Source organism: Equus caballus, chromosome 17 (genome assembly GCF_041296265.1).
Source record: "Equus caballus isolate H_3958 breed thoroughbred chromosome 17, TB-T2T, whole genome shotgun sequence".
NCBI lineage: Eukaryota > Metazoa > Chordata > Mammalia > Perissodactyla > Equidae > Equus > Equus caballus.
This window is the reverse complement of record NC_091700.1, coordinates 13,860,258-13,885,579: the sequence shown is the minus strand read 5'-3', so window position 1 is coordinate 13,885,579 and position 25,322 is coordinate 13,860,258. Positions and strand designations below refer to the sequence as shown.

General features: G+C 38.7%; 1 protein-coding gene and 1 pseudogene across 1 annotated transcript; both read right to left on the bottom strand.

Moving 5' to 3' along the window:
- Window positions 1-883: 883 nt before the first annotated feature.
- LOC138918431 (olfactory receptor 5D18-like) lies at window positions 884-1,825 on the bottom strand. Its single transcript, XM_070240035.1, has one exon. The coding sequence runs from the start codon at window positions 1,823-1,825 to the stop codon at window positions 884-886; it is 942 nt and encodes a 313-aa protein (XP_070096136.1).
- A 5,335-nt stretch (window positions 1,826-7,160) lies between these two features.
- Window positions 7,161-14,130, bottom strand: LOC138918589 (olfactory receptor 5D14-like; annotated as a pseudogene).
- Between the last annotated feature and the right edge of the window lie 11,192 nt (window positions 14,131-25,322).

Here is a 25,322-nt window from a genome sequence, read left to right as displayed (position 1 = left end):
TTCTGATATCCAGTCTACCATTTCTCAGCTTTTGTTGGAGTCCGCTTTTCATACTGCCACTCTGGAGTTGCTTTGAAATGCATTCAGAAGATAAACCATGTCTTATCAACTTTCCATTCATGTCAAGTAACCTGTTTATACAACACACACATGCACATTATAGGGTATTAGCTCAATAAGAAGGTTGTTGGATCATTGACTCGCTATTACATTCTGACCTCCATGAATTTGTCATGCTTTTGTCTCCTGCATACAACTCTTTGTTGAAATGTGCCCCTAACATTCTGTCCATCCTGTTATCCAAGGACAATTTCAAACAATACCTATTTTATGAAGGACTTCCCTGAAGTGCCCAAATGGATTTGGACATTTTTTCTCTTAAACACTCTATGATAATTAGTATTTCTACCTTATTCAATGGTCAATTTGTTCACAAACCTACTTTCAACACTAGATTTTGCATTCCTTGAAGGATGAAGACTATGTCTTATTTGAACTGCTATTTGTACATTTTTAGGAGAAATTCATGTGTTTGTGAAAGCCTAGTCTACTCCAAATATGTCATAAGAAAGAGGATAAAATTAATGATTGTTGAGGTTATATAAGTTATTACATATGTTAGTTATATAGTCTTTTAATTTGAACAATATGATTAGGAGCTAGTTTATGTTATCTCAATTTTGTAGATGAAAAATTAAAGATGAGAGATGACTTTTTTTCCCAGTGAGAGAAAGAGTGAAATTTAATCTCTTTGAACCAAAATCCATGTCTTTTCCATTGCACAACCTTAACTCTTCATTAATTTTAATTGTATCTTTAAAATCAACCTTTATGGACAGAGTTCATTTATGTGCCAGGGACAAACTCCACTAAAATAATATGCTCAATAAGAAAAGATTTTAGTGTCCATTATTTTGCCTAATGTATCCTTGACATCCTTATTTCTCAGACTGTAGATCAGAGGATTCAACATGGGGATCACCACTGTGTAAAACACAGAGGCCACTTTGACTGTGTGCCTGGAGTTTTGGGAGTGGGGCACACAATAGAGGAAGAGGTTGGTGCTGTGGAAGATGGTGATGGCGGTCAGGTGGGAGGCACAGGTGGAAAAGGCTTTGCAGCTCCCACTGGCTGAGTGCATCTTGAGGATGATGACAATGATAAGTACATAAGACATGAGAATGATGAGTAATGTGCTGACCTCATTAAATGTGGCAAAAACGAAAAGCAGCAACTGGTTGAGATAAGTGTCAGAGCAAGAGAGGGACAGCAATGAGGAGAACTCACAGAAGAAGTGATTGATTGTGTTGAAACCCTGAAATGATAATTTTATAGCAAAACATGTGAGTATCAGGGAACATGTTACTCCCCATGCATATGATCCGACAACTAGCATGACGCAGAGTTTCTGGGGCATGGCAACTGTGTAGAGCAGAGGGTTGCAAATGGCCACAAAGCGATCATACACCATCACAGCTAATAAAAAGGATTCAGTTATGACAAAGATACAAAAGAAAAAGAATTGTGCTAAACATCCTATGAATGAAATGGTTCTGTCTTCTACAACTAGGTTCACCTGGGTCTTGGGAGCAATGATGGAGGAATAGCAGAAATCCACAAATGAGAGGTGGCTGAGGAAAAAGTACATGGGGGTGTGCAGTTTGGGGTTAATTTTGATTATTGCAATCATCCCAATATTCCCTACAACAGTGACACTGTAGATGGCCAGAAAAATCAAGAAGAGGGGGATTTGCAGTTCTGGGTAATCTGAGAAGCCCAAGAGAGTGAATGTGGCCCCACTTTTGTTTCTCTTCAATAGTATCATGGTCTCTGTTTGTCAAAATCTGAATCAGCCCTGAAAACAAAATATAAAGGAGAGTGAAGATATAAGAAACTTGGTTCACTATCCATCACCAAAACTGGAAGATGAAGCAAAGTATCTCTTTCAGAATTTCTCTACGTATTTTTTATGCAAGATATGCTAAATGTCTAAACTTCTAAAATGTGATAACCATTTTTAAATTTTAAGTAAATATAATATGAATATTGAATTCATTTTTAAGTTCTCAATTGTAATTTTAATATTTACAAATAAGCATGAAATCAAGAGATTCATGGTTATTTTAAATAAAATCCTCCCCATAACACTTTCAGTTCTCCTTGAACATTATAAGTTCATAAAAAAGTAAGCCTAACATAATGTGATAACTGATTATGCCAGCCCTGCAAACATTAATAAAATGAGAAATTTCTAAATAGATTAATTTTTGCATCATATGTTCACATTGTGACATCAAGAATGAACACTCCTAACACCATGCATTTGTGCCTTTATTGTTAATTCCATATAGCACTTTAATCTTTGCTTTTCTCTCTGACCCAATAAATCTGTTATCAAAATTAATCTTATTTCTTTTAGAAAGTACACTCCTCAGCTCATGGACTTCTAGTTGTCAATCTTTCTTCACTTCTTGAGGAGTAATAAAATTGGAACAGATGACAAAGGTAATCTAGTCTACTTCTTTACTCTAGAGGTGACAAAGCAGAAGCTGGAGAACATTGGCTTTCTCAGTGACATGCAAATAATGACCAATCTACACGTCTATGACTAGAGCTTAGATCCCCAGACTCCAAGTCCTGTATCCATTTTTCTACCCTACATCTGTAGTGTAGATACTAGCTTATTTACTTTATTAATCATCATGCTTTTAGCTGACAAACTAGAGACTCTAAATCTATGGGAAATAGCCCAATGACAGCACACACGCCACATAGTTATACTAGAAAGCAGCATCAATATGAAACAAGAATGAGATTTAGGGAAATTATCTCTCCCAGGAATAAGTAATTACAGTGAAGACTCTGACCTAGAAACTTGCATTTCCTAGGTCTCTGTCTCTCTTTTTTCTCTCCTCTCTCCCGTCAAGATACATAGGATATTCATTCTTTCCTATATTACCTGTGAGGGAGCAGGACTGTAATTTGGAGGTAGTACCACACTCTGAAGACATTTTGCAAGAAAATAGTCATACAAAAAATTATATTTTTCTAATTGTTTGTCCACACTTCTAAGATCCTACCATACTGGAAGACTCTTTCTCTGTGATTTCTGATGGGGCCATCTCTGGTCCTACAGCCCAAGAAAAGTGTTTCAGATGGTTCATCAATAAGAGTGTCAGACCATACACAAAAGTGAGACATGAGGACCTTATCTGTTCCTATACTACTAAATTTGAGTGTTAAAGGCAAGCTCAAAAGATAATCCAGTGCAAAGCCAGACATTCTAATTATCACAGTTTTTTCAATACAATTTCTAATTTATCTAAGGCATTTAAGAATTAATTTTAAATTAATATTATATTTAATGTCTAGGCCCTTATATACCAAATGCTATTATTCAATTGCTGGTAAAAATTTCAATATCTTTGAGCCATGGATAGACAGCAGCTGAAATCTTCCCTACAAGTTTTCCCTCATTTTGTTGTAACTTTTGCTCTCAGAGGACACGTGTTTCCTGTTTTATAATCTTAATTAAAGCTGGTACCTTTTAATTATTTTCACTAGAGAGTCTATTCAATCTCTGCTTGTTTTTTGATTTATCTATTTGTCCATTCTACATTGACTCCTCTTCCAAAAATTTATAGAAGCAGAACAACACACATTCCTCCAAATTCTTAGAGCTCTTCTCTTCCTCTTCCCCAGCACCTGTTGTTCACAGGGCTGCTGAGGAGCTCGGCTGAGCCAGGTCCTGGAACACAGAGCTTTGTAGAATAAGTGCCTGTCTTCTTCCTTGCATGTTCAGATATGTAACTTTTGAAAGGATTAGATATTTTTCAAGACCTGTCTAGATCTAAAGGGTCACTTCCCCCTTCATGTTGTTTTCTACATACCCCACTTTCAAACTGAAACCAATCTGTGTCTAGAATCTTAAAACAAACCTGCTGATGGCAAAGGGAGGGCCTCTCTGGATTGGGAGTGATGCACGTGTTCTTATAGCTACAGTCACTACCTTTGGGACGTGAACCCTATAGACCACTTATCGCCTCATTCTCTTGAGGTTATGGAATAAACAATTAAAATTAATCACCTTTCTCTGATGTAATTCTTGTGTACTAGAAAACCTGGAGCAGTATGAGGGACATTTCTTATGAAAGTTCATATTTTAAGACCACTTTCCTCAGCCCCCTTATCACTTGCATACTTTCTCACAATTATCAAAATCATGCATTTATAAGAGTCATCACTATCAAATATTAATTGAGTGACTACTATATGCCAGGAATAACCGTCTGCCTCCATACTATCTACTTTCACCATATTGGAGAAGTGTGAAGATCCATCTTTTGGGTCATCACAATTCATTGAGACTTAAAGCAGAAAGATTCACAAAGTTAAATATTAACCTGAGAAAACAACCTAGTCCCCTTTTAAATCTATGTCCTATCTTTTACTCTTTCTCCCCTCTACTTTGTCCAGCTAGTCTGACCTCCTTACTTTGTTCTTTGCTTTGTTTCTCAAAAATTCTCACACACTCCTTCCTTATGGTCTTTTCTACTAGTATTTTCTCTACCCTGGAATTATTCCCCTTGAATTTTTGTTCAAATGTACCTTTTTGCTGAAAACTTCCATGAATATATTAATACTCTACAGGGGCTACACAACTACTCAAGTTACTGTTTAAAGCACTTAACATGGTTCAAATATATTTTTAGTCTGTATTTATTGCATTTATTATACATTATTTGTTTCCCTTGCTATAATAAAAGTTCCAGGAAAGCAGAGGTTTTTCATTGCTCTGTTCACTGATATATTCCAAGATCCTAGATCAGTAAACAGCATAAAGTAGGTGTGCCATGAATCTTTACTGAGTGAAAAATATGACCTTCCAAGGAACTGGGAATAGAGTCAAACTTACCACAACCATGAGGAACTTGAATGCAGAGAGGAAAGAGATCAAAAAGAATGATAAGGATGTTTTAGAAGTGATTATTCAAACTCAGCAATCAAAATATAATAAAACAAACCAAAACAAATGCCTACTCTGCTGAATGTCCTCTCTTGAGTCAGAAACCAGGGAAAGAAGGTCAAGTGTATAGTGAGGATACATAATTACTCGCTTATTCATTCATTCATTCAATATTTATTACAGGTTTACCCTGAGCTAGTTACAACCTTGCATATTGGGGAGAAAGATTAAGAATGTCTCTTTGTCAGCACATTTATATTTAATGGAGGATACAAAAAAAAATAAGTATGTAATTATTTTCCAGTAAATATAAATGCAAAAAATATACAATTGAAGGTTCCATTTTAAATAGGGAGGTTGGACAAGACCATAGTGAGGTGCTGTTTCAGCACATACCATTCATTTGTTTTTGTTTTCAAATTTTAGAGATTTTGTTTTACTTTTTGACATACGAATATATTTTTTAAACTATGTAAAGTACTACATTTTCCAAAATCAGAACTATAATACACACTCCTAAAGTTTTCTTTCATCTCTTCCATCTTTATTAGTTTTTGCTTTACCTTTCCCTCTTCTATTACACAACTTATCATACTATGAAAACCTTTCTGCATCTTGTCTTTATTCACTTAAGAAAATTCTCTGGAGAGCACACTGTAGAAAAATATACAAACCTTTCTCTTTCCATTTTCACAGCTGTGTACTTCTCTATTGTGACTCGTAATTTAATCAATAACCTTCACGTTGGATTTAATCCAGTCTACTGTTATTGCAAATAATGCTTGGGAATAAGTGATTTATATATTTTTTGCTACTATATCTTTGGGATAGATTCTTAGAACTGTAATTGTTTGAAAGAGATAAATGCACATGTAATTTTGCTAGTAGTTCAAATCACATGCAACATGTTGCTTTCCTACCTCCATTGTATAAAAATATCTGTATCCCTGCAGATTCACTTTCTGGATATATCATTAGACTTTTGTATTTCTGTCATTTTCACAGATGAGAAATAATACCTCAGGGCAGTTTTCATTTGTATCTTTGTTATTTTGAGTCGAGATGAACAACTCTGCATAAGTTTAAGGGCTATTTGTATTCCTTTATATAGACTATTTAATTGCATTTTATGTGTATTTTTCTATAGGATTTTCATTTTCTCTGCTACTATATGTGACATTAGCATTGACTTTTTCTCAGCTTTTCATTTGTCTTTTAATTTTTCATGTTTTTTTTTCCAGGAAGCTTTATATATTCATATAATCTAACTTTTAAACTTGCTTTTAGAACTCTCTTTTGGTGTGTGACATAGGGAAGAGAACTAATTTTGTCTTCTTTCTCATATGACTATCTACTTGTCCCAAAAGCCGCTGTTTTAATAATAAGAAATTTAAATTTATTTTAAATTTTATAAGGTTGCCCTTCCCACTATAACTTGTTTTAATTTTTAGGGTGTTTGTTATTGGTCGTCTGTGCTTGTTTAGTCATCCATATAAACATTGGAAGAGAAATCTTGAAATATGATTGCTCAATATTCCCAGATAAAATGTATATTACATTCACCCTGGTCCTGATACATATGAACCAGACTAGAATACTCTGGTAGAGATTTCCAGACCTGGTAATATTGGGATGCAACCTTCTGAGTAATAATATTCAAGCATAATCTATGAATATTGAAATTACTCCAGAGATTGTCCTTTCCAAAGGTTACAGCTAATTCCTGTGACCTCTCGGACTAACAGCCTCAGAGGAGCTATAGTGAAAGGGCTCTAGATTTAGAGTCACTAGAGTTGAGTTCCTGTCTTAAATCATCATTTCAGTCATTTCTAGGCTAGTTCCTTGAACCTCTGTGTCATCATCTACACAATAGGTGTAACTGTCCTCACCCAGTGTGTTTTTCAATATAAGCTGAGTGAAAGCCCAAGACTGTGCTTTCATATAATTCACAGCAACCAAGGAATGAAGAAAAGAACCATCCCTTTAATCACACGGCATATGTATCTGCATCTCCCAACAAAGACACGAGGCTTCAGGGACAGGACACAACCAGCTGCAAGGGATTTGAGTTTACCTCTTCATGACACCTTCACATCACAGCCTCCTATAAAGGCCTCATGCAAACCTATGGAATAGGCTTTAGAAGTCTCTGTTCCTGTTTTTCTTGGGATTGGGAACGTCTTTTGAGTTTGGTTCAGTGAAAGGGGATGTTTCTGTCTATTAATTTCCAGAAGGCATCTTTCACATCTTTATTCCTCAGGCTGTAGATCAGGAGATTCAGCATGGGATTGAGAAGTGTATATAACACAGAGGCCTCATTGACAATTTGACAAGAGTTTTCGGAGTTGGACAAAATATAGGGAAAGGATGGTCCCATGGAAGATGGTGATGGTGGTCTGGTGGGAGGCATGGGGGAGAAGGCTTTGTGATACCCCTTGGAAGAATGGATGTTTAGTTTATAAAAATAAAATCATAGGAAGCAAGGATGATCAGTGGTGTACTCACTTCATTGAAGGTGGAAAAGCCAAAGAGCAATAGTTGAGTAATGTGTATATTGGAGCTCAAGACTGCGATGAGAGCAGTATACTCACAGAAAAAGTGGTTGCTTATGCTACATTCAGAAAAATTTAATTGGAGAGCATAGCAAAGGAGTACCAAGGTGCAAAACATACCCCAGCAATATGACCCAGCCACCAGGAGGACACAGAACCTCTGTGACATGGCCACTGTATAAAGCAGAGGATTATAGATGGTCACAAAGTGGCCACAGGCCACCACTGCCAGAAAGACGGACTCAGTCACCACCACAGCATAGGACAGGAAAAACTACAACATGCAGCTGGAGTAGAAGATGCTTTTATTGGACATGACCAAGTTCTCAAGCAGCTTGGTAGTAATGATGGAAGAGTAACAAAAATCTACCAGAGAGAGGTTACTAAGGAAAAAATACATGGGAGTGTGAAAGTTTGGGTTTATCTGGATGAGTACTATCATCCCAAAATTTCCTACTGCAGTGATAATGTACATGATCAGAAACACGAGGAAGAGAGGAATCTGAAGTTCTGGGCAATTGTGAAACCCAAGAGGAGAAAGTTTGTCTCCACACTCAGAGTTCTTGCAAACATCACCACAATGCCTTTGAAGGGAGGGGGTGGGGGAAGAGAGCTGTTCTGTTAAAGAGAAGATTCATGGATGGGAGTGACAAAGACATTATGACTTTCTGTGGTAGACGAAATAACATGAGTTGAGTTATTTGTCTTAGTTTCCTCCATCTAGAATATACCCCATGCAGATAACTGCTATGGATATACCAAACCAAGCTGAGTCTCTGAAATGTCTTTCCATTTCCATTGCAATTTGTGTTTTCATAAAAAACACCATATTATAGTGTGCACATCCACACATTAGCTAGTAGTGTAACATTCACATAACTTATAGAGAATGCTTGCACATAAATGCTTAAACTAGTGTAAAAGTCAGTGAAAAAATGTGAAACACTTGCCCAAGAGAACAATATATATTGTTACTATTTTTTGCCCATATACACAAATCAACTAAAATTTTCAAGAGGATATATTTAAACTCTAAGGATAAAGTAGAATATATTAGAAAAATCAAGAAAAAATATATCAATCCCATTTTAGCACCTTTTGTTCACTAAAGTTTACTTCTTTCATTGAATAGCTTGGCTGCTGAAGGGCTGAGGAATCCAGCGGCTCCTCTGTACCCCAGAGTGTAGTGTGCACTTTATTAGAGTTTATGGTCTGTGGGTTAACTTCTATTACAGCCCAGACATCATACGGACATCTCTTAAAGGGATCAAGATTTACAAGGTAAGAATTCTGTCAGAAATAATTAATTCTCATCCTGTAACCAAAAGTTTGGTCTCTGAACCCGATGCCAACCCAAATAACGAGAACAGAGTCTTGAGTGGAGAGGAAAGGTTTTTACTATGCCAGGCACAGGGAGCTAAGAAAGGACTCATGCCTCAAAAATTGCTAGCTCCCCTATGAGGAATGGGTAGGTATTTTTATTTGGGGTTTTGTGTAGGGGAGGGGGAACATGTAGCCTGTGCAGCTGGGTGCTTTTCCACCAGCCTGTCTTTGGCCTTGAGAGACTGCTTGCAGCAAGGCAGTTGGGGGGGGGGGTGCGGTGAGATAGGAGGATGGCAGGTGGGCATCCTTTGCTGTTGTCTCTGGTCTCCTCTTCCTGTTTGAAGCAGGTTCAAGTGCTGGGAGTCTGGAGTCCAGGAGTTGAGGTCTGGGAAGCCTCCACCCCTTGATATTCTTGAGACAGGGGCTTTCCTGGCAAACTTCAAGGACACATGATAAGCTGAACTTTAGTGTGCCTCCAACACCAGGCCACCTGGGCTTTTAACAATTTGTAACTCCCATTTAGTTGTAAAGCTCAAGGAGTCCAAGTTTAAAGAAACAGGTATTTACATGTGAGTGGAGCTAGAGAAGCAGGAAAGGGGGTGGTGGGTTTTAGTTTTAACCCTATATATGCTGGCTTCAATGTGGGGGAACTGATATCAGGGCTGATGTTAAGAGCCTGTAACAATTCTTGTGAATGTTTATACACTAATTTAAGGTGCATATAAAGATAATACAATATCCATTTTCAAGTGGAAGTTTATTCTTTTCCTTGTGAAATGTTTGTCAATGGATTTGAAGCCAAATATTTCCATGACTAACTCCTTTCTTTAATATTATTGGACTCAGAATTGGATAGCATTTACAGTGACTCAACACACACACAAAAAAAAGATCATGAGAGTTACCATATCAGGAAAAGAATATTTTACCTGCTTTGTAGTAAACTCGATTAAACTCACCTGCTCCACAGATACAGGCCACCACTCTCCTGCTTCTCTGTAGACTGAGTGCAACTGGAGCCCCAAGGCTTCTACATCTAACTCAGTACTCCTAGAGACTCAAACTCCCAAAGTCACTACCAACTTACTCCTCAGAAGCATCAAAACAAGTAATTAAGGCCAATGCAAAGTCTCCTACACCATTTTTAATGACTCAAATTTCCTTGAAATTACACAAAAAAATTGCATCTTGAAATTGACTACCAGGACTTATTTGCTCCTAATTAAAATCCATTTGGAATTAAAATAAAACTGAGGCAAGGCAGTGTTTCTCCAATCCTGCCTCATCAACCATAAAATTCAGTGGGGCTTTTTTGATTTTGTGGGCAGCGTATACCACATTTAGGCAAGTTACTCCAACCTATTTACAAAGTTACCCCAAAAGTTGTCCATTTTTAGTGGATCCCAAAACAAGAGAAAATTCCAAGAATTCCAGTCTGTCACGCCAGCTGCTGTGTTATTTGGGCCATATGACACAGCATATATGATCATCCTTGAAGTGTATTTGCAGATAAAGATTCTTCAGAACTTTGGATAAGCCCCTGTGGTGAATTACAGATCAGACCTTTGAATTTTAAAGCAAAGCAATAACTTCTTCTGCAGATAACTATTCACCTTTTGAGAAACAGATTCTAACTTTTTAATGGACCCTAACAGAGACTGAGTGACAATAAGCTACCAAGTTACTATGCAACCTACACTTCCCATCACACACTTCATATTGTGTAGCTCACCAATCCAGAATGGGAGGCATGCACTGCAGTCAACAGTACTCCTGTTCCTGAAGACACAGGTAAATTGCATGAGCAAGTGATCCAGTTGTCCATGGTCCATACTTTGATTGCATGGCTTTCTCTGTGAAAGCGTGAACTTGTCGTGAGGTATTCCCTATGAACAACCTGAATGTGGAAGAAAGCACCAGGGCCTTATTCTCAGATGATTCTGTGTGATATGCTGGCACCACACAATGTGGACATTTGCAACACTACAGTACTGCCTTGGGGGGTTCCTGAAAAACAGTGGTGAAAGATCTAGTATTCAGAAATTCAAAAAGTGTGCCTGGAATATTGGAATAGCCTATTTAAAACTCAGTTATAGGACAGTCTCTGTTGGTATTATTTTAGAGTGATGGAATGATTGCCTCCACAATGTGTTAGATGCTGTAGGTCTGAAACCAGTATACATTGCTGTTTCTCCTGTAATTTATGGGTCCAAAGTGGAAATAAGAGTGGCTATTCTACAATTATCCTTAGTGATCTACCAGCTAAAACTCTGCTTTATGAAGGTGAAACTATGAGCTCTAGTGGTTTAGAAGGCTTATGTTTCCATAAGGAACACAGTGATAGATACATTAAAGTGGAATTGTGACTTGTTTGACAAACAAAACGTGGTGGGAGTTAAATAGATTCCAGAATAGAGGCACCAAGATGCCTTACTACTTCTGTTACCAAGCAAAAGCGGGTCTGCTTCTTGGTGAGTTGAAATCAAAGCTTTCTCCAGAAGTAGTCACACAAAGTAAAATTTATTTGCAGCAAATAAGGAGCCCACAGGAAATTTTTTCCTAAGCCATGGCTCCCTGAGCAAGGGAAAGCAGGGGCCTTTTATTTCAGATGGAGGATGAATATCCAAAAGGGAAGTTTCACCATTACATGTAGAGGTGGTTATTCACTTGCACAGATGCAGTTTGAAAACATCATTCCACATGCATCACATGTTATGGTAATAAGGCTTAAGCGCCTCCTAAGGTAGAGATCTTAACATTAAAATTAAACAGGGTAACACTTGGGCACTTCTCAGCCCCTCTGTGCAGGTGTCACTCTTGCAGAGACGTTTGGATCCATTCAGAGCAGGTGATTGTATCTCTTAACATAACTGAAGAAACAATTTTTGGAAACAATTAAGCACTTCCTCCTTTGAGTTACTTGGAGCAGTTAGTCAGTGACAACATCCCTCCTCTGGTTTTATCCTGTTCCTCCATCTTAAGAGGCATGAGGCAAACGTCCATCTTCTGTGACTGCTTCCTGCTGAGCATGGGCATTGTCACACGGACTGATAGAGGACAGAAGTATTCCTCACCAGGTATAGCCTCAAGTTGTTTGCATTCTTGCGTAACAACCCTCTGTAATTGTATAGCTTCAATGTTTTTAGCCACAAACTGTATGAGAATTAAATATGCAGAGTCCAAAGGGAAAGAAAAGAAGAATAGCTATTAAGGGGCATAAAAGAAGGAAGTCTGGCTGGCTTCTTTCTGTTAGCCATGTGGATTTCTCCAATAACCCAGTTTTACTCTCTTCTATAGCGCCACTACTATTAACACAGAGAGAGAAAGACACATTAGCTAAGGCCCAGACTCATTTCTCTTCTGCTAAAAGATAATCGAAGGCAGTTCTATCACCTTCAAATCCAGGCTTGATTCATTGGCTACCATGGCCAACATGGCAGTGACTTCTTTGATAGTGGCTGCATTATAAATGATGCCTCCTGCTGAAGCCACTAGTGACTCAGTCAGGGAGATTACCCCAGCACTAAGGAGCCCTGCTTCCCTCTTGTTCTTTCCTCTTTTGATTTGTGGAGGTGCTAAGGTGGTACAGTTATGAACCTGTATATATTTAGGATCTGAATGTACTTACCCCACTGTCCAGATTCCACCATCCCTTTTATAATCTAGTTACAGGGTTTCCCATACTTCTCTGCTGGACCTAGCCTTGCTGCCCAGGAACATACAGCCTCCTTGTAAGCCTACCATGCTGAAATGATATGGGGAGGGTTAGGATCCAGGGCAGATACTGGGATGGATAGACAGTCATTCAGAGATTCATAGGTCCTTGGGATTTACTTAACTTTGTGGTGTCAACAAAACAAGAGCTTCAAATCAGAGAGTAGTTCACAGGAAAACTCAAGGTCATCAATCTTATGCAATGATGTCTTTTGATGTTCAGCTGTGGGAGCCTTTTTTACCCATGTGTGATGGATACAAGCAGTGACTCCTAATTTTATGTAAAAGTGAGTGGTTAGTAACACCAAGTGAGACACTACCCAACTAGGATTTAGCTGATCAGGGGGCAAACTACTTTTCCAAGTTTTAAGATAGACCCAATATCCAGGCTCATATGAGTGGAGCTTGAACTCTGTAGGTAAGGAAAGACGGAAATTTCCATATTTATTGAGTGCTTCTGCCACCTGCTTCAGATTATTTACGTGTTTGATAGCCTGGGTCTGGGTTTGTGAGTGAATGTGAGTCTTTAGAAGGCCTGGCATAGGGCATTTCCAAGAGCCTAAACTTCAGTTTGCCTTTTGGGGCTGCCTTTATCTGAATGAAGGCTATTGGCAATAATTTTAGCCAATCTTCCTGCATCTCTTGGCACAGGTTATTCAAGGTGTTTTTCTAAAGTTTGGCCCACTCAGTTTTTCCAGACGATTGTGGTCTCCAGGCACTATGTAGCCTCCATTTGATTTTTAAAACTCTGAGTATTTCAGAGGTGATCTCTGACATAAAGCCTGACCCATTATCACTCTGGATTGATCTAGACAACTCCAAATGGTGAATCATCTCTTTTAACAACACCTTTCTTACCCCCTTTACCATTTCTGACCCGCAAGGGAAGGCTTCAATCCATCCAGTAAATGTATCCACAAACACCAAGAGGTATTTTAACCCTCCAGGGTCCATGGGCATATCAGTAAAATCAACTTGACAGTCTTCCCTCGGTTAAGTTGCCTAAATTTGAGTTGCTTTCACCAGGGGAGGTACAGGAGGTCTGATTTGTACATTAATCATTCCTCTGGCAATAAACACATTGTCCAGTTATTTTTTTCAATAAGTTATTTTATACCTGGGGTGCTTATGACCTTCATCAGAGAGAGGTATACAAGGTCTGTTGCCCATTATGCGTAGAATCATGAGCACACTTAAGTAGTTGTTTGGGGACTTGAATCTTCCCTCATTGGTTTATCATCCAGCCCTTGGCTATTGGGGACCACTGGTAACCCTGTATAGTGGCTTCCCTTACTTCATCCGGTGAATACACTGGCGTAAATTCATAGAAGGATAGAGAAGGAATTAAAGGTAACTGGAGAAACTCTGCTGATATAGCAGCCCTTTTTGCAGCCACGTCTGCCAAATTATTCCCTTTTATGGCCTCTAATTCCTCACTTTGATGGCCTTAAAATGGCCCACAACTACTTCCTTGGGGCCTTGTCCCACTTCTAGAAGTTTAAGGATCTCTGGCCCATGTTTAATTTCTTTTACTGCTGCTGTTATGAAGTCCTCTTTCTTTCGAAATGACTCCATGAGCATGAATTACAGAGGAAACATACTTAGAGTCTGTGTATATTGTTATTGTTTTTTCTTTTCCAAATCCCAATGCTCTGATTGATGCAATTATTTCTGCCTTTTGACCTGAGGTGACAGGCGTTAGCCCCTTGGCTTCTATGGTCGCATGCAGAGACGCTACTGCATAACCTGCGCCTCCTTGTCCATTACTCATGAAGCTGCTCCTATCTACAAACCATACTTCCTCTGCATTAGGTGATGGTTCTCTCTGGAGACCTCTGTGGCTAGAGTAAACCTGATCAGTCACTTCTGGCAAGCATGGGTAATAGGCTCATTCTAATCAAGGAGAAGGGTAGCAGGATTTATGGTATAATAGGGTTTTAAAGAAATCTGAAGGTTATCTAGCAGCATAGCTTGATATAATAGCATTATATTCTGGGATAGCCATAGATGTCCTTTAGTCTCTAATAAGCTAGAGACTTGATGGGGGGGTCTATACCATCATGGGTTGGCACATAGTTTTTCTTCTTCTTTGATTAAGAGGCAGGTGGCAATTAAAACTCTCAAGCATGGGGGCTATCTTTTCACCACAGTGTCTAGCTGCTTCAAAAATAGGTTATCACTCTTTTTAAGGGTTCCAACATTTGAGCTACCAGTCCTATAGCTATTCTCTTTCAAGAACATATAGGTCAAATGTTTTGCTCGGGTCTGGTAAGGCCCCTGCACGTGCTTCCATTAGCAAGTGTTTAAGCTTATAGAAAGCTTGGTCACATAGCTTATTCCACTCAAAGGGTTCTATTCTGTCCCTATAGTTTACATAGAGAGACTTAGCAATCAATCCAAAATTAGGGATCCAAATGTGGCAGAAGCCAGCCAACCCCAAGAATCCTCATAGCTCCCTATGAGTTATTGGTGAAGTTGACATAGTGCCATTTTTCTCTCTTGAGAAAGTCTATGTTGTCCCCTTGAAATGATAAACCCCAAAATCTTTACAATTGAATTAGATATTTGTGCCTTCCCTTTACACACTTTATATCCCTTACTGGTTAAGAAGTTTAATATAGTTAAAGTGTTTTTATCAGAGATTTCCTTAATAGGCCTGGCTATTAAGATGTCATCCACATAGTGTAACCCAGTACTGTGTCCTAATTCCTAATTTTAGTTCCCTTAAATCTCAGTCCATGATTTCCCTGAAGATAATAGGGGAGTTTTTGAACCCTTGCAGTAAGTCAGTCCAGAAATACTGATGCTTTTGGTAGGAGTCTGGATTCTCCCATTCAAAGGCAAATATTTCCTGGGACTTGAGATCCAGTGGGATGCAGGAAAAAACATCTTTTAAACCCAGCACTGTATACAACCTGCTGTCCCCAGGGAGATCAACTAGCACAGTATAAGGATTAGGTACTACAGACTGTATGTCTCAGACTGCTTCATTGATAGCCTTAAGGTATTGGACAATTCTATATTCCCCTGTTACTGGCTTTTTAATGGGTAATATTGGAGTGTTTATAGGGATCTACATGGCCTGATCATTCCCTGTCCTAAAAGCCTATCTATTACAGTCAGGATTTCTCTTCTGACTTCTGGCTTCTGGCTTCTGGCTTCTGGCTTCAATGGGTATGGTTTTACACGGGGCCAGTGATGTATCTGCTTCAATTTTACCTTAATGGCATGGAATTGGCTACTTGTACCACCTGTCCTTGTGCCCATACTTCAAAGTTAACTTGGCTTAAAACATTTAGGGAACTCTCTTCCTTCTTAAGTGCTGGTGTATCTTGTAATAGGGCCATGAACTCAACTCACCATCATTTAAGGACTTGGTTATCTATTTTATCTTGTTCCCAGCTTATCGAGCCCCCTGACTTAGATAGTATGTCCCTCACTAGAAAGGGTAACAGGGAATTCTGGTAGATACAGGAAAAAAATGTTTCAACACTTTTGATTCAATTTCACAGGTCCAGGCTCCAGAAACCTTTTGGTCTCTCCTTTTTCTGATACTCCTTTTATGTCACACTTTTTTTTTAGACAGATCTCCCCTTTGATTGTTCAACACCAAAAATGTGGCTCCAATATTGAGCAGGAATTCAACGTGCTCTCTTTCCACTGCCAAAGTCACCCAGGGCTCCTCTGGGAAGATTTGGTTGCCTGGAGCCAAATGGGGAGGCCCATGGCCCCATCATGACTCATCTGTAGTCAAGGGAAGTTGCCACAGCTCAGTCTTGTTTCATCCCTTCCCTCTCTAGGGATGGTTCAAACAGTCCCACTGTCAATGCCTTTCCTGTTTACAGTACTTTTGCTGATTAGTCCCCAAATTTGCTGAAGGTCTTCTGGTTCCTTGGTGGGGGCTGGGGTCACTCACCCGTGGCTTCTTCTTCCTTTCCATCAGGTTACCTTGAGCTGTCTGGAAGGCCACAGATAACAGGGGAAGATTGCCTTTTCATTGTCTTGTCTTCTTTTTCATCCTCAGTTACATCCTGATTGTTGAACACCCCACAGGCAGCCTCTGCTAGCTGTGCAGAATTAGTATCAGGACCTATGGACAAATTTTGGAGTTTCCTATGGATGTCTGGAGCACTTTGAGATATGAAATAGGTATTAAGAACCACTCAACTGCTCTAGGCTTCAGGATCAAAATTTATATATCACCCAAGGCAGTCTCACAACTTCTGTAAAAAGGTGGATGGATTTTCCTCACGACCCTGTTGGACCTCTCAATTTAGACCAGTTAATGGTTGACTTCCTTAACATTTACATGCCTTTCAAAATCAGACCCCCCAAAAGTAAAAGTTTTCTTGATTATCAAGATCATTGTGATTCCACCCAGGGTAAATCCTTGACACAGCCTGTTCACTAGGCCTGTGGATGTCTGACCCTGAGTCATCTTCCTTACCTGCTTGTTCTCTAGCTTTGAACAGAACAGGTGACTTTTCCTCAGGAGTCAGGAATGTAGTCAATAGGCTTTGAATTCCTTCCCATGTTGGATCATGAGTGGAGAAGATTTGCTTTGTTGGGTTTATGAACTCTTCTGGGTCAGTGCTCAATCCTTTAGTGTGTGCCTTTCAATTATACAGATCAGAGGTGGAAAAGGGTACATATTACATAGAAAGATTATCTGCTCTTGGGTTAATTGAGGATAACCAAATGCCTTCCTATTCTGGAACATACAGCCCAAAAAGCTCTCCTCTGGGATGGAACTTGCACTCTCATATTCTGGGATTTTTTCTTATGGTCTGTTTCCAACAGTCCAGGGGCAACTTATAATGATTACTGATGATGCAGATGCCACAAGATTTTGCTCAGAGGAGGTTCAACACCACAGTAGCCTGAAACCAGACCCAAGATAAATAAGGAAATAGACTGGGCAGACAGCTTGGAATGACTTGACTGAAGTACAAGATCCCAGAGATCAGTGGAAGTCCTTTAGCAGAGAGTGAAAGGGAAAACAAAACTGGTAGACACTGGGATTCCAGGGCCCTCCAATAAAGAGGGCAAGGAGAAGAGGAAGATCTAGCAGTCCAGAAAACTATAATTGCAGAGGGACTGTAGGTAACAAGATCAATGTCAGGTGTCCCTGACAGAAAGACACAAACTGTGGAACTCCAAAGGGGCCTTGAGCCCACAAAAGACAGACTCACTGACTCCAGGGAGGCATCAAACACACACAAGACAGACTCAGAAACTCAACAGGGGACTTGAACGTGCAGACTCAGTGACTCCAGAGGAGACTTGACTTGAACTCACACCACATCACTCCAGGGCTTGAACCTTCACAGGAAGCTAGTCAAGGTTCAGATTGCTCCTGTTTCACCAGAGCCAAAGCACTGGGCTTCTCCAATGGCTGGGTTGTGCAATTCCTTAAGTCCTTAAGCCTGGCTTAGCCAGACTTTGTAAGATAACTTAAAAAAATAACTCTTATAGACATGTCATGGAGTCAGCACCACATGCCTCCATCAAGAGATCCTCCAAGCAAAGCTCTCAATTCAACCACTGGGTCTCCCGATGGGGCAGTGATGTCAAGCCAGCAGCACACGCACTAATAAGGATGCCCTCCTCATGAGGTCCAATCTTCAGTACCTGGTAGTGTGGATGGGCTAGCCTGAGTGTGTTGCCATAGCCCACTGCTCCCCCTATTGAAAACTGGGTGGCTGGAGGACATGAATATCAGAGAGACAGAAGTTCCTTTGTGGTCACCAATTTTTTTACCAAACCAAAGTGGGTTTGCTTCTTGGTTGGTTGAAGTCAAAGACTTAACCAGAAATAGTTGTCACACAAAGTACAATTTATTTGCAACAAATAAGGAGCCCACAATAAGTGGAATTATTGCCAAAGGCATGTCTGCCCAAACAAGGGAAAGCCGGCGCCTTTTATTTTGGATGGGGAATGAGTATTCACAAGAGAATTTTCATCCTTACATGTAGAGCTGGATATTCACACAGATGCAGTTTGAAAACATGCTTTCACACACATTGCATGTTATGTTAACAAGGCCTAAGCTCCCCCTGGGGTCATCTTAACATTAAAATGAAGCACAGGTAATCTCTCGGCACTTCACGCGAAATCTGCACGGGCATCCCTCCTGCAGTGTGGTTTGGACTGGTTCAGGGCAGTTGGTGATTGCATCTTTTATAACTGAAGAAACGGTTGTGAGAAACAGTTAAGTGCTTCCTCCTCTTAGTTACTCGAGGCGATCAGTCAGTGACACTTCTACTTCCAGTCTCTCAAACACTGATCTGAGATCACCACATAAGAAACTCTGCATAACACACCAGCTCACATTTATGAGTCACCACAAGAATTTTTTAATTTTGAAAAAAACATGTGGTCAGTAAAGGGACTAGAGCCCTGTATATCTTCAAGCTTTCCATTGATTCCATTATGATACTGCAATAATCATCTTATTGCTCTAAAAATATTGTAACAAACTGGTAAAATGATGACGTTGTATTTATGGCATGTTGCTCTCTCCCTCTTGTGTTTTCTTTCCTACTGGATTGTTTTCTCACTTAATGATAACAATGCTGTCAACATACTCCTCTAAATTCCTTGATCATTATCATTTAAATTTCTATTGTTATTTTTTAATCTCATAACTTTTCTAGCATATTATAATATTAAATAATCATAGACTGTCTGAATTGGAGAGTAACTGGAAAGTATTTTGCTCAAGGCTTCCATATTCTCTAGAGAAATCTGCAGAATATTGGAATAAATAACACCAATGGCTACATAATCACCCTCAAAACTTCTGGTGATGGAAATATTGGTTTTGATTAAAGCTACATATGTTATTATCTTGTTTTGAGTCATGTAATCTTTGTTATATTTGTATGTTATTTTGAGAAAGCAAAAGTGTCTTGTATTTACAAGTTGTTCATAACCACAGAAGTAGCTTTAATCATTTGAAAATAAATTTATAAATAAGTTAGCAAATAACAAGCACATATTTTAAATATTCAGGATAATAAAAGAGTACTTGTATGACTCTCATAAATACGTGTGCCTCCCTCCTTGCCACCATCATCATTTTCCATGGGACCTTCTCATTCAATTATTGTGTACCCAACTCCAAAAGCTGATGGCTCACAGTCAAACTTTATTTTATACAGTGTTGGTTCCCATTCTTAATCCTCTGATATATAGCCTCAGGAAACAAAGATGTGAAGGAGCATGTCAGGAAATTGATGAATCACTCAATATAATTTTGTAGAACATTTGTATTTCTAAAGGAATTTGATTATTATATTGAGGATAATTCAATGCTTCTATTAGAAATGATGATTCAAATTCTTTACTGAATTCACCAGATTTTTAAATCTATTGTAATAAACCAGTTATTTGATTATTTGATTTCTACTCACTTCAATGTTTATTACAATAGCTGTGAAGCATATGTGAAGTAGCATAAATGCTGTGGGTCAAATAGCATTTTCCAAAATATCAATGCCCGCCAAGAAGCTGAGAATGTTTTTTGTAAATAGGGTCTTTTCAGAGGTAATAAAGGTAAGGATCAAGATAAGATCATACTGGATTAGGGTGATCCCTAAATCCAATGAGTGTGTCCTAATAAGAGACAGAAAAGGAAACACAGAGACATACATGGAAGAAGGCTTTGTGAAGATGGAGGCAGAGACTGGCATTTGCTGCTACCAACCAGGGAGCTCCAGGAGCCATGGGAATCTGGAGGATGCAAGGAAACATTCTCACCTAGAATCTTCAGAGGGAGCATGACCTTGCCAGCACCTGGACCTCAGGCTTCTGATTTCATGAACTGTGAAAGAAGACATTTCCACTGTTTTAATCCACTGACTTTCTGATAATTTACTGCAGCAACCCTAGGAAGTTTATTTAATAATAAACATCAGACCACAAAATCCAAATCTCTTGACTCATATTTTGGCATTGCAAATCATTTCTCTGTTCAGTTCTGCCTAAAGCCTTATGCTAGCTATCCCCTAGTTTTCAACCTTAGTGAATCATGCCACTATTCTCAAATTAAATGAACATTTGCTCATTTATTCCTTGGCTTATGTGATTTCCTTTTTCTTTCAACTGGAACATCCTCTTTTTCTGGCATACTGATGCATCACTTGCTATATATAAACCTTTAAATCCAAATCACTATCACAAAGAAAGTTTTGATTTTCACTCCCACAACATTTTCCACATTTCGGGTATGCCTACAGACATTTCTATAAGGAAATCACAATGTCATGATATAATGTGTTCACTATTACTTTATACTTATTATTCTTATGTCCTTTCTACAAAATTTTGAAATATGAGGACATTCTCAGATTTTGTAATATTCTCTTAAAAATTTTTGGTGTGATTGTACTATGTAGGCACAATGTAGATATCCTCAAAGAAAAAATCAGGATGATAACCCAGGGATGGAGGAAGAGATCAAAACTCAGCAACTTGAGCTATTGGGAGAGAGAGATTTGGAAGCTGAATATGACTCATAGGAACAAAATGCAGGATTTCTTTTGCCTTCATAACTTCTTTTTAGACCCTAGAGATTCTTTAATGAACCATTTGTTTTTATATCACAAGCTCAGGAATTAGATTGAATGCTCTCCTATGTGGCATTTTACAAAAATGTAATTTCTTCTAAATCGGTGGGCACAAGGATTGCTCAAGCTACCTTATGACATTCTTTTAAATATTTAATTTTAGAAAAGTATACAAATTGACTTAGAAAACATGGTGACTACTTAGAAAATAACCAAGGGAAAGATAAATCATCTAAATGCAACCATTCAGAGATAACTGTTGTTAGCATTTTCTGCATGATTTTTCTATATTTTCTATGCACAATGCATGTGTCTTGAGATATATAAGTGACATAACTTTGACTCTACATTTTTCATTGAACATAAAATAACCGTTATTGAGAGACTGATGTCAGCATCATGGTGGAGTGAGCTCTTCCATCAGGCCCTCCTTTCTAAAGTACAATGAGAGGGAGATTCAAACACCAACAGAGGACACACTCATAACAAAGGAAATATGTGGGAGACCCATGCAGCCATATGCCTGAAGGTGGTGGTGAGGCAGGATCCTCTGGAGGAATGTGAAGATGCTCAGCAGGAGTTCAGAGGAGAGTGAAGACTCACAGCTAGAAGAAGGGCACAATTGGGGACAGGTGCTCTGTCCCTGCCTGGCACTCCAGCCCCGTGCTCCAGCCCCACATTCACTGGGAAAGCAGCATGGTGAGGGAACGGCTGGTTAGAGGAGAAGGTCAGCTGGGGAGGGGTGATCTGTTCCTGCCTGGCACTCCAGCACTGCACTCCAGGCCCATGTTCATCAGGAGAGCAACACATTGAGAGAGGGGCTGGCTAGTGAAGCGGATCAGCTTGGGATAGGTGGTCTGCTCCTGCCTGGTGCTCAAACCTGTGCTGCAGCCTCGTAATCACTAGAAGCACCACACAGAAAGAGAAGCAGTGGCAGGTGGAACCCTCTGAGTGCCCAGAGAACAACACACAGAGAGAGGCACTGCTTGAGGTAGGCATGCAGATATATGAAACTGCTCATTACACTGCCTGGCACTCCAGTCCTCCTATCACCCAGTGCTCCACACAGAGTGAGAAGCAGAGGCTGAGAGAAGCACAGGGGAAGGAGAGCATTGCTCCCCCTGCCCAGCACTCCAGATCAGCCATTGGCCAGAGCATTTCACAGTGAGAAAAGAAGCAATTTGCCAGAACTTGGGATCCCCCACATTGTGTTTGACCCAGAATACACAGAGACTGATCCTCATTAAGCGGAGGCACGTTACAGCAGCAACTAGATAATAGAACCATGAAGAGGCAAAAATCCACACCATCAATCAATATGAGACAGTATATTAAATCTACAGACGAGAAGGAATATGACAAGTACCCGGAAGCCAACTTAGACGATACACAAATCCATAACCTAAATGACATAGAATTCAAAATAGCTATCATGATACAACTAAACAAGTTACAAGAAAACACAGAAAGACAAATTAATGAATTCAGGAGCTTATTCACAAAAGAGATTGAAACTTTAAAGAGAACCAATCAGAATTGTTGGAGATGAAAAACACAATGGATGAGATTAAAAAAATTTGGACTCCCTAAACAACAAAACTGACAATATGGAAGACTAAATTAGCAATTTAGAAGACAATACAATAGAAGTGCTTCAGAAGATGGAGAAGAGAGAACTAAGAGTAAAAAGAAATGAAGAAGCTCTCTGAGAAATATCTGACTCAATTAGGAAATGCAACATAAGGATTATAAATATTCAAGAAGGGGAAGAGAAGGAGAATGGAGCAGAAAGCTTCTCCAAAGAAATAATAGTGGAAAATTTCCCAAACCTGGGAAAGGAGATAAAAATTTATTTAAAAGGCTACCAGAACTCCCAACTATGTTAAAATAACAAGACCTACTACAAGGAATATAGTAGTAAAGCTGGAAAAAGTCAATGAGAAAGAAAAAATATTGAGCAGCAAGGAAGAAGAAAATAACTTACAAAGGAACCTCAATCAGGCTTTCAGCAGATTTCTCAGCAGAAACCTTACTGGCTACGAGAGAGTGGAATGATATATTCAAAATCCTGAAAGAGAAAAACTTCTAGCCGAGAATTCTCTATCCAGCAAAAATCTCCTCCAGATATAATGGAGAAATAAAAACTTTCCCAGATAAACAATAGCTAAGGGAATTCATCACTACAAGACCCCCACTACAAGAAATCCTCAATAAGGCCCTCATACCAAAAAGGAAAAACAAGAAACAGGAAAAGAGCTACAAAGAGCAAGGAGATGAATAGGGAAGTAACAATCAGAAATTGGAAGCTCTTTATCAGATCAGGTTGGTAAACACTTAACTCTTACATCAAGGATAAAGAAAAGGAAAACATCAAAATAAAAATTATATCATCACCTTAACCACAAACTCACAACACAAGATGGAATAAGATATGAAAAAATAAATTAGAAGGGGAAGAGGAAAGGAATGGAATCAGGATAGTCTAAGGAAATAAGAGGCTATCAGAAAATGGACTATCTCATCTTCTAGACTTTTTATACAAACCTAATGGTAACCACTAAACAAATAATTACAACAGAGACATATATGATAAAAAAGGAGAAAATTAATAAAATCACATAGAATACTACCTAATCAAATTGGTAGCCCAATATACATGGGACCAAAAAAAAAAAAAAGAATATGCAGGAGAACCAGAAAATGTGCAATAAGATGGCAGTGTTAAGCCTTCATCGATCAATAATCACAGTAAATGTAAATGGACTGAATTCTCCAATCAAAAGACACAGAGTGGCAGGATGGAATAAAGAATAAGATTCAGCAATATGCTGCCTCAAGGAAACACATCTTAGCTCTAAAGACAAATATAGGCTCAGAGAGAAGGGATAGAAGACAATAGTCCAAGCTAATGGCCAACAAAAGAAAGCAGGTGTTGCCATACTTATATCAGACAAAGTAGACTTCAAGATAAAAGAGGTAAAAAGAGAAAGAGGGGCAATATATAATGATAAAAGGGACACTCCAGCAAGAAGACATAACATTTTTAAATATATATGCTCCCAACAGAGGAGCACCAAAATACATAAAGCAACTATTAACAAACCTAAAAGGAGATATTACCAACAACACACACACAATAATAGTAGGGGGCATCAATACCTCACATACTTCAATGGATAGATCATCTAGACAAAAAGTCAACAAGGATATAGTGCAATTAAATGAAAAACTAGGCCAGATGAACTTAATAGATATATAGAGAGTACTCCATCCAAAAACAGCAGAGCATACATTCTTCTCAAGTGTTCATGGACCATTCTCAAGGGTAGACCATATACTGGGAAATATGGCAAACCTTAATAAATTTAAGAAGATTGAAATCATATCTACTGTCTTTTCTGACCATAATGCTGTGAAACTAGAAATCAACTACAAGAAAAAAGCAGGGAAAGGAACTAAACAACATGCTACTGAACAATAAATGGGTTATTGAAGAAATACAAGGAGAAGTCAAAAAATATTCAGAGACAAGTGAGAACGAAAATGCACCATACCAACTCATATGGGATGCAGCAAATGTGGTCCTAAGATGGCAATTAATAGCAATACAGGCCCATGTTAACAAACAGGAAAAAGCTCAAAGAAACAATCTCAAGCTATAGTGAACAGAATTAGAAAAAGAAGAACAAAACAAAAAAGCCCACACTCAGTAGAAGGAGGGAAATAATAAAAATTAGAGCAGAAATAAATGAAATTGAAACAAAAAAGACTGTAAAAAGAATCAATGAAATAAGGAACTGGTTCTTTGAGAAGATAAACAAAATTGACAAACCATTAGCCAGACTCACTAAGAAAAAAAAGAGAGAAGGCTCAAATAAATAAATTAGAAATGAAAGAGCAGAAATTACAATGGGTAACACAGAAATGTGAAAGAATATGAGGATATTATGAAAAACATTATGCCAACAAACAGGACAATCTAGAAGAAATGGACAAATTCTTAGACTCTTACAATCTACCAAGACTGAATGAAGAAGAAATAGAGAATATGAATAGAACAATCTCAAGTAGAGAGATTGAAACAGTTATCCAAAACCTACCCCAAAATAAAAGTCCAGGACCAGAGGGCTTCGCAGGAGAATTCTAACATTCAAGTAAGATTTATTACTTATTCTTCTCAAATTATTCCAAAATAAT

Coding starts and splice junctions, on each gene's coding strand:
- LOC138918431 (XM_070240035.1), bottom strand. CDS start 1,825: ATGATACTATTGAAGAGAAACAAAAGTGGGGCCACATTCACTCTCTTG.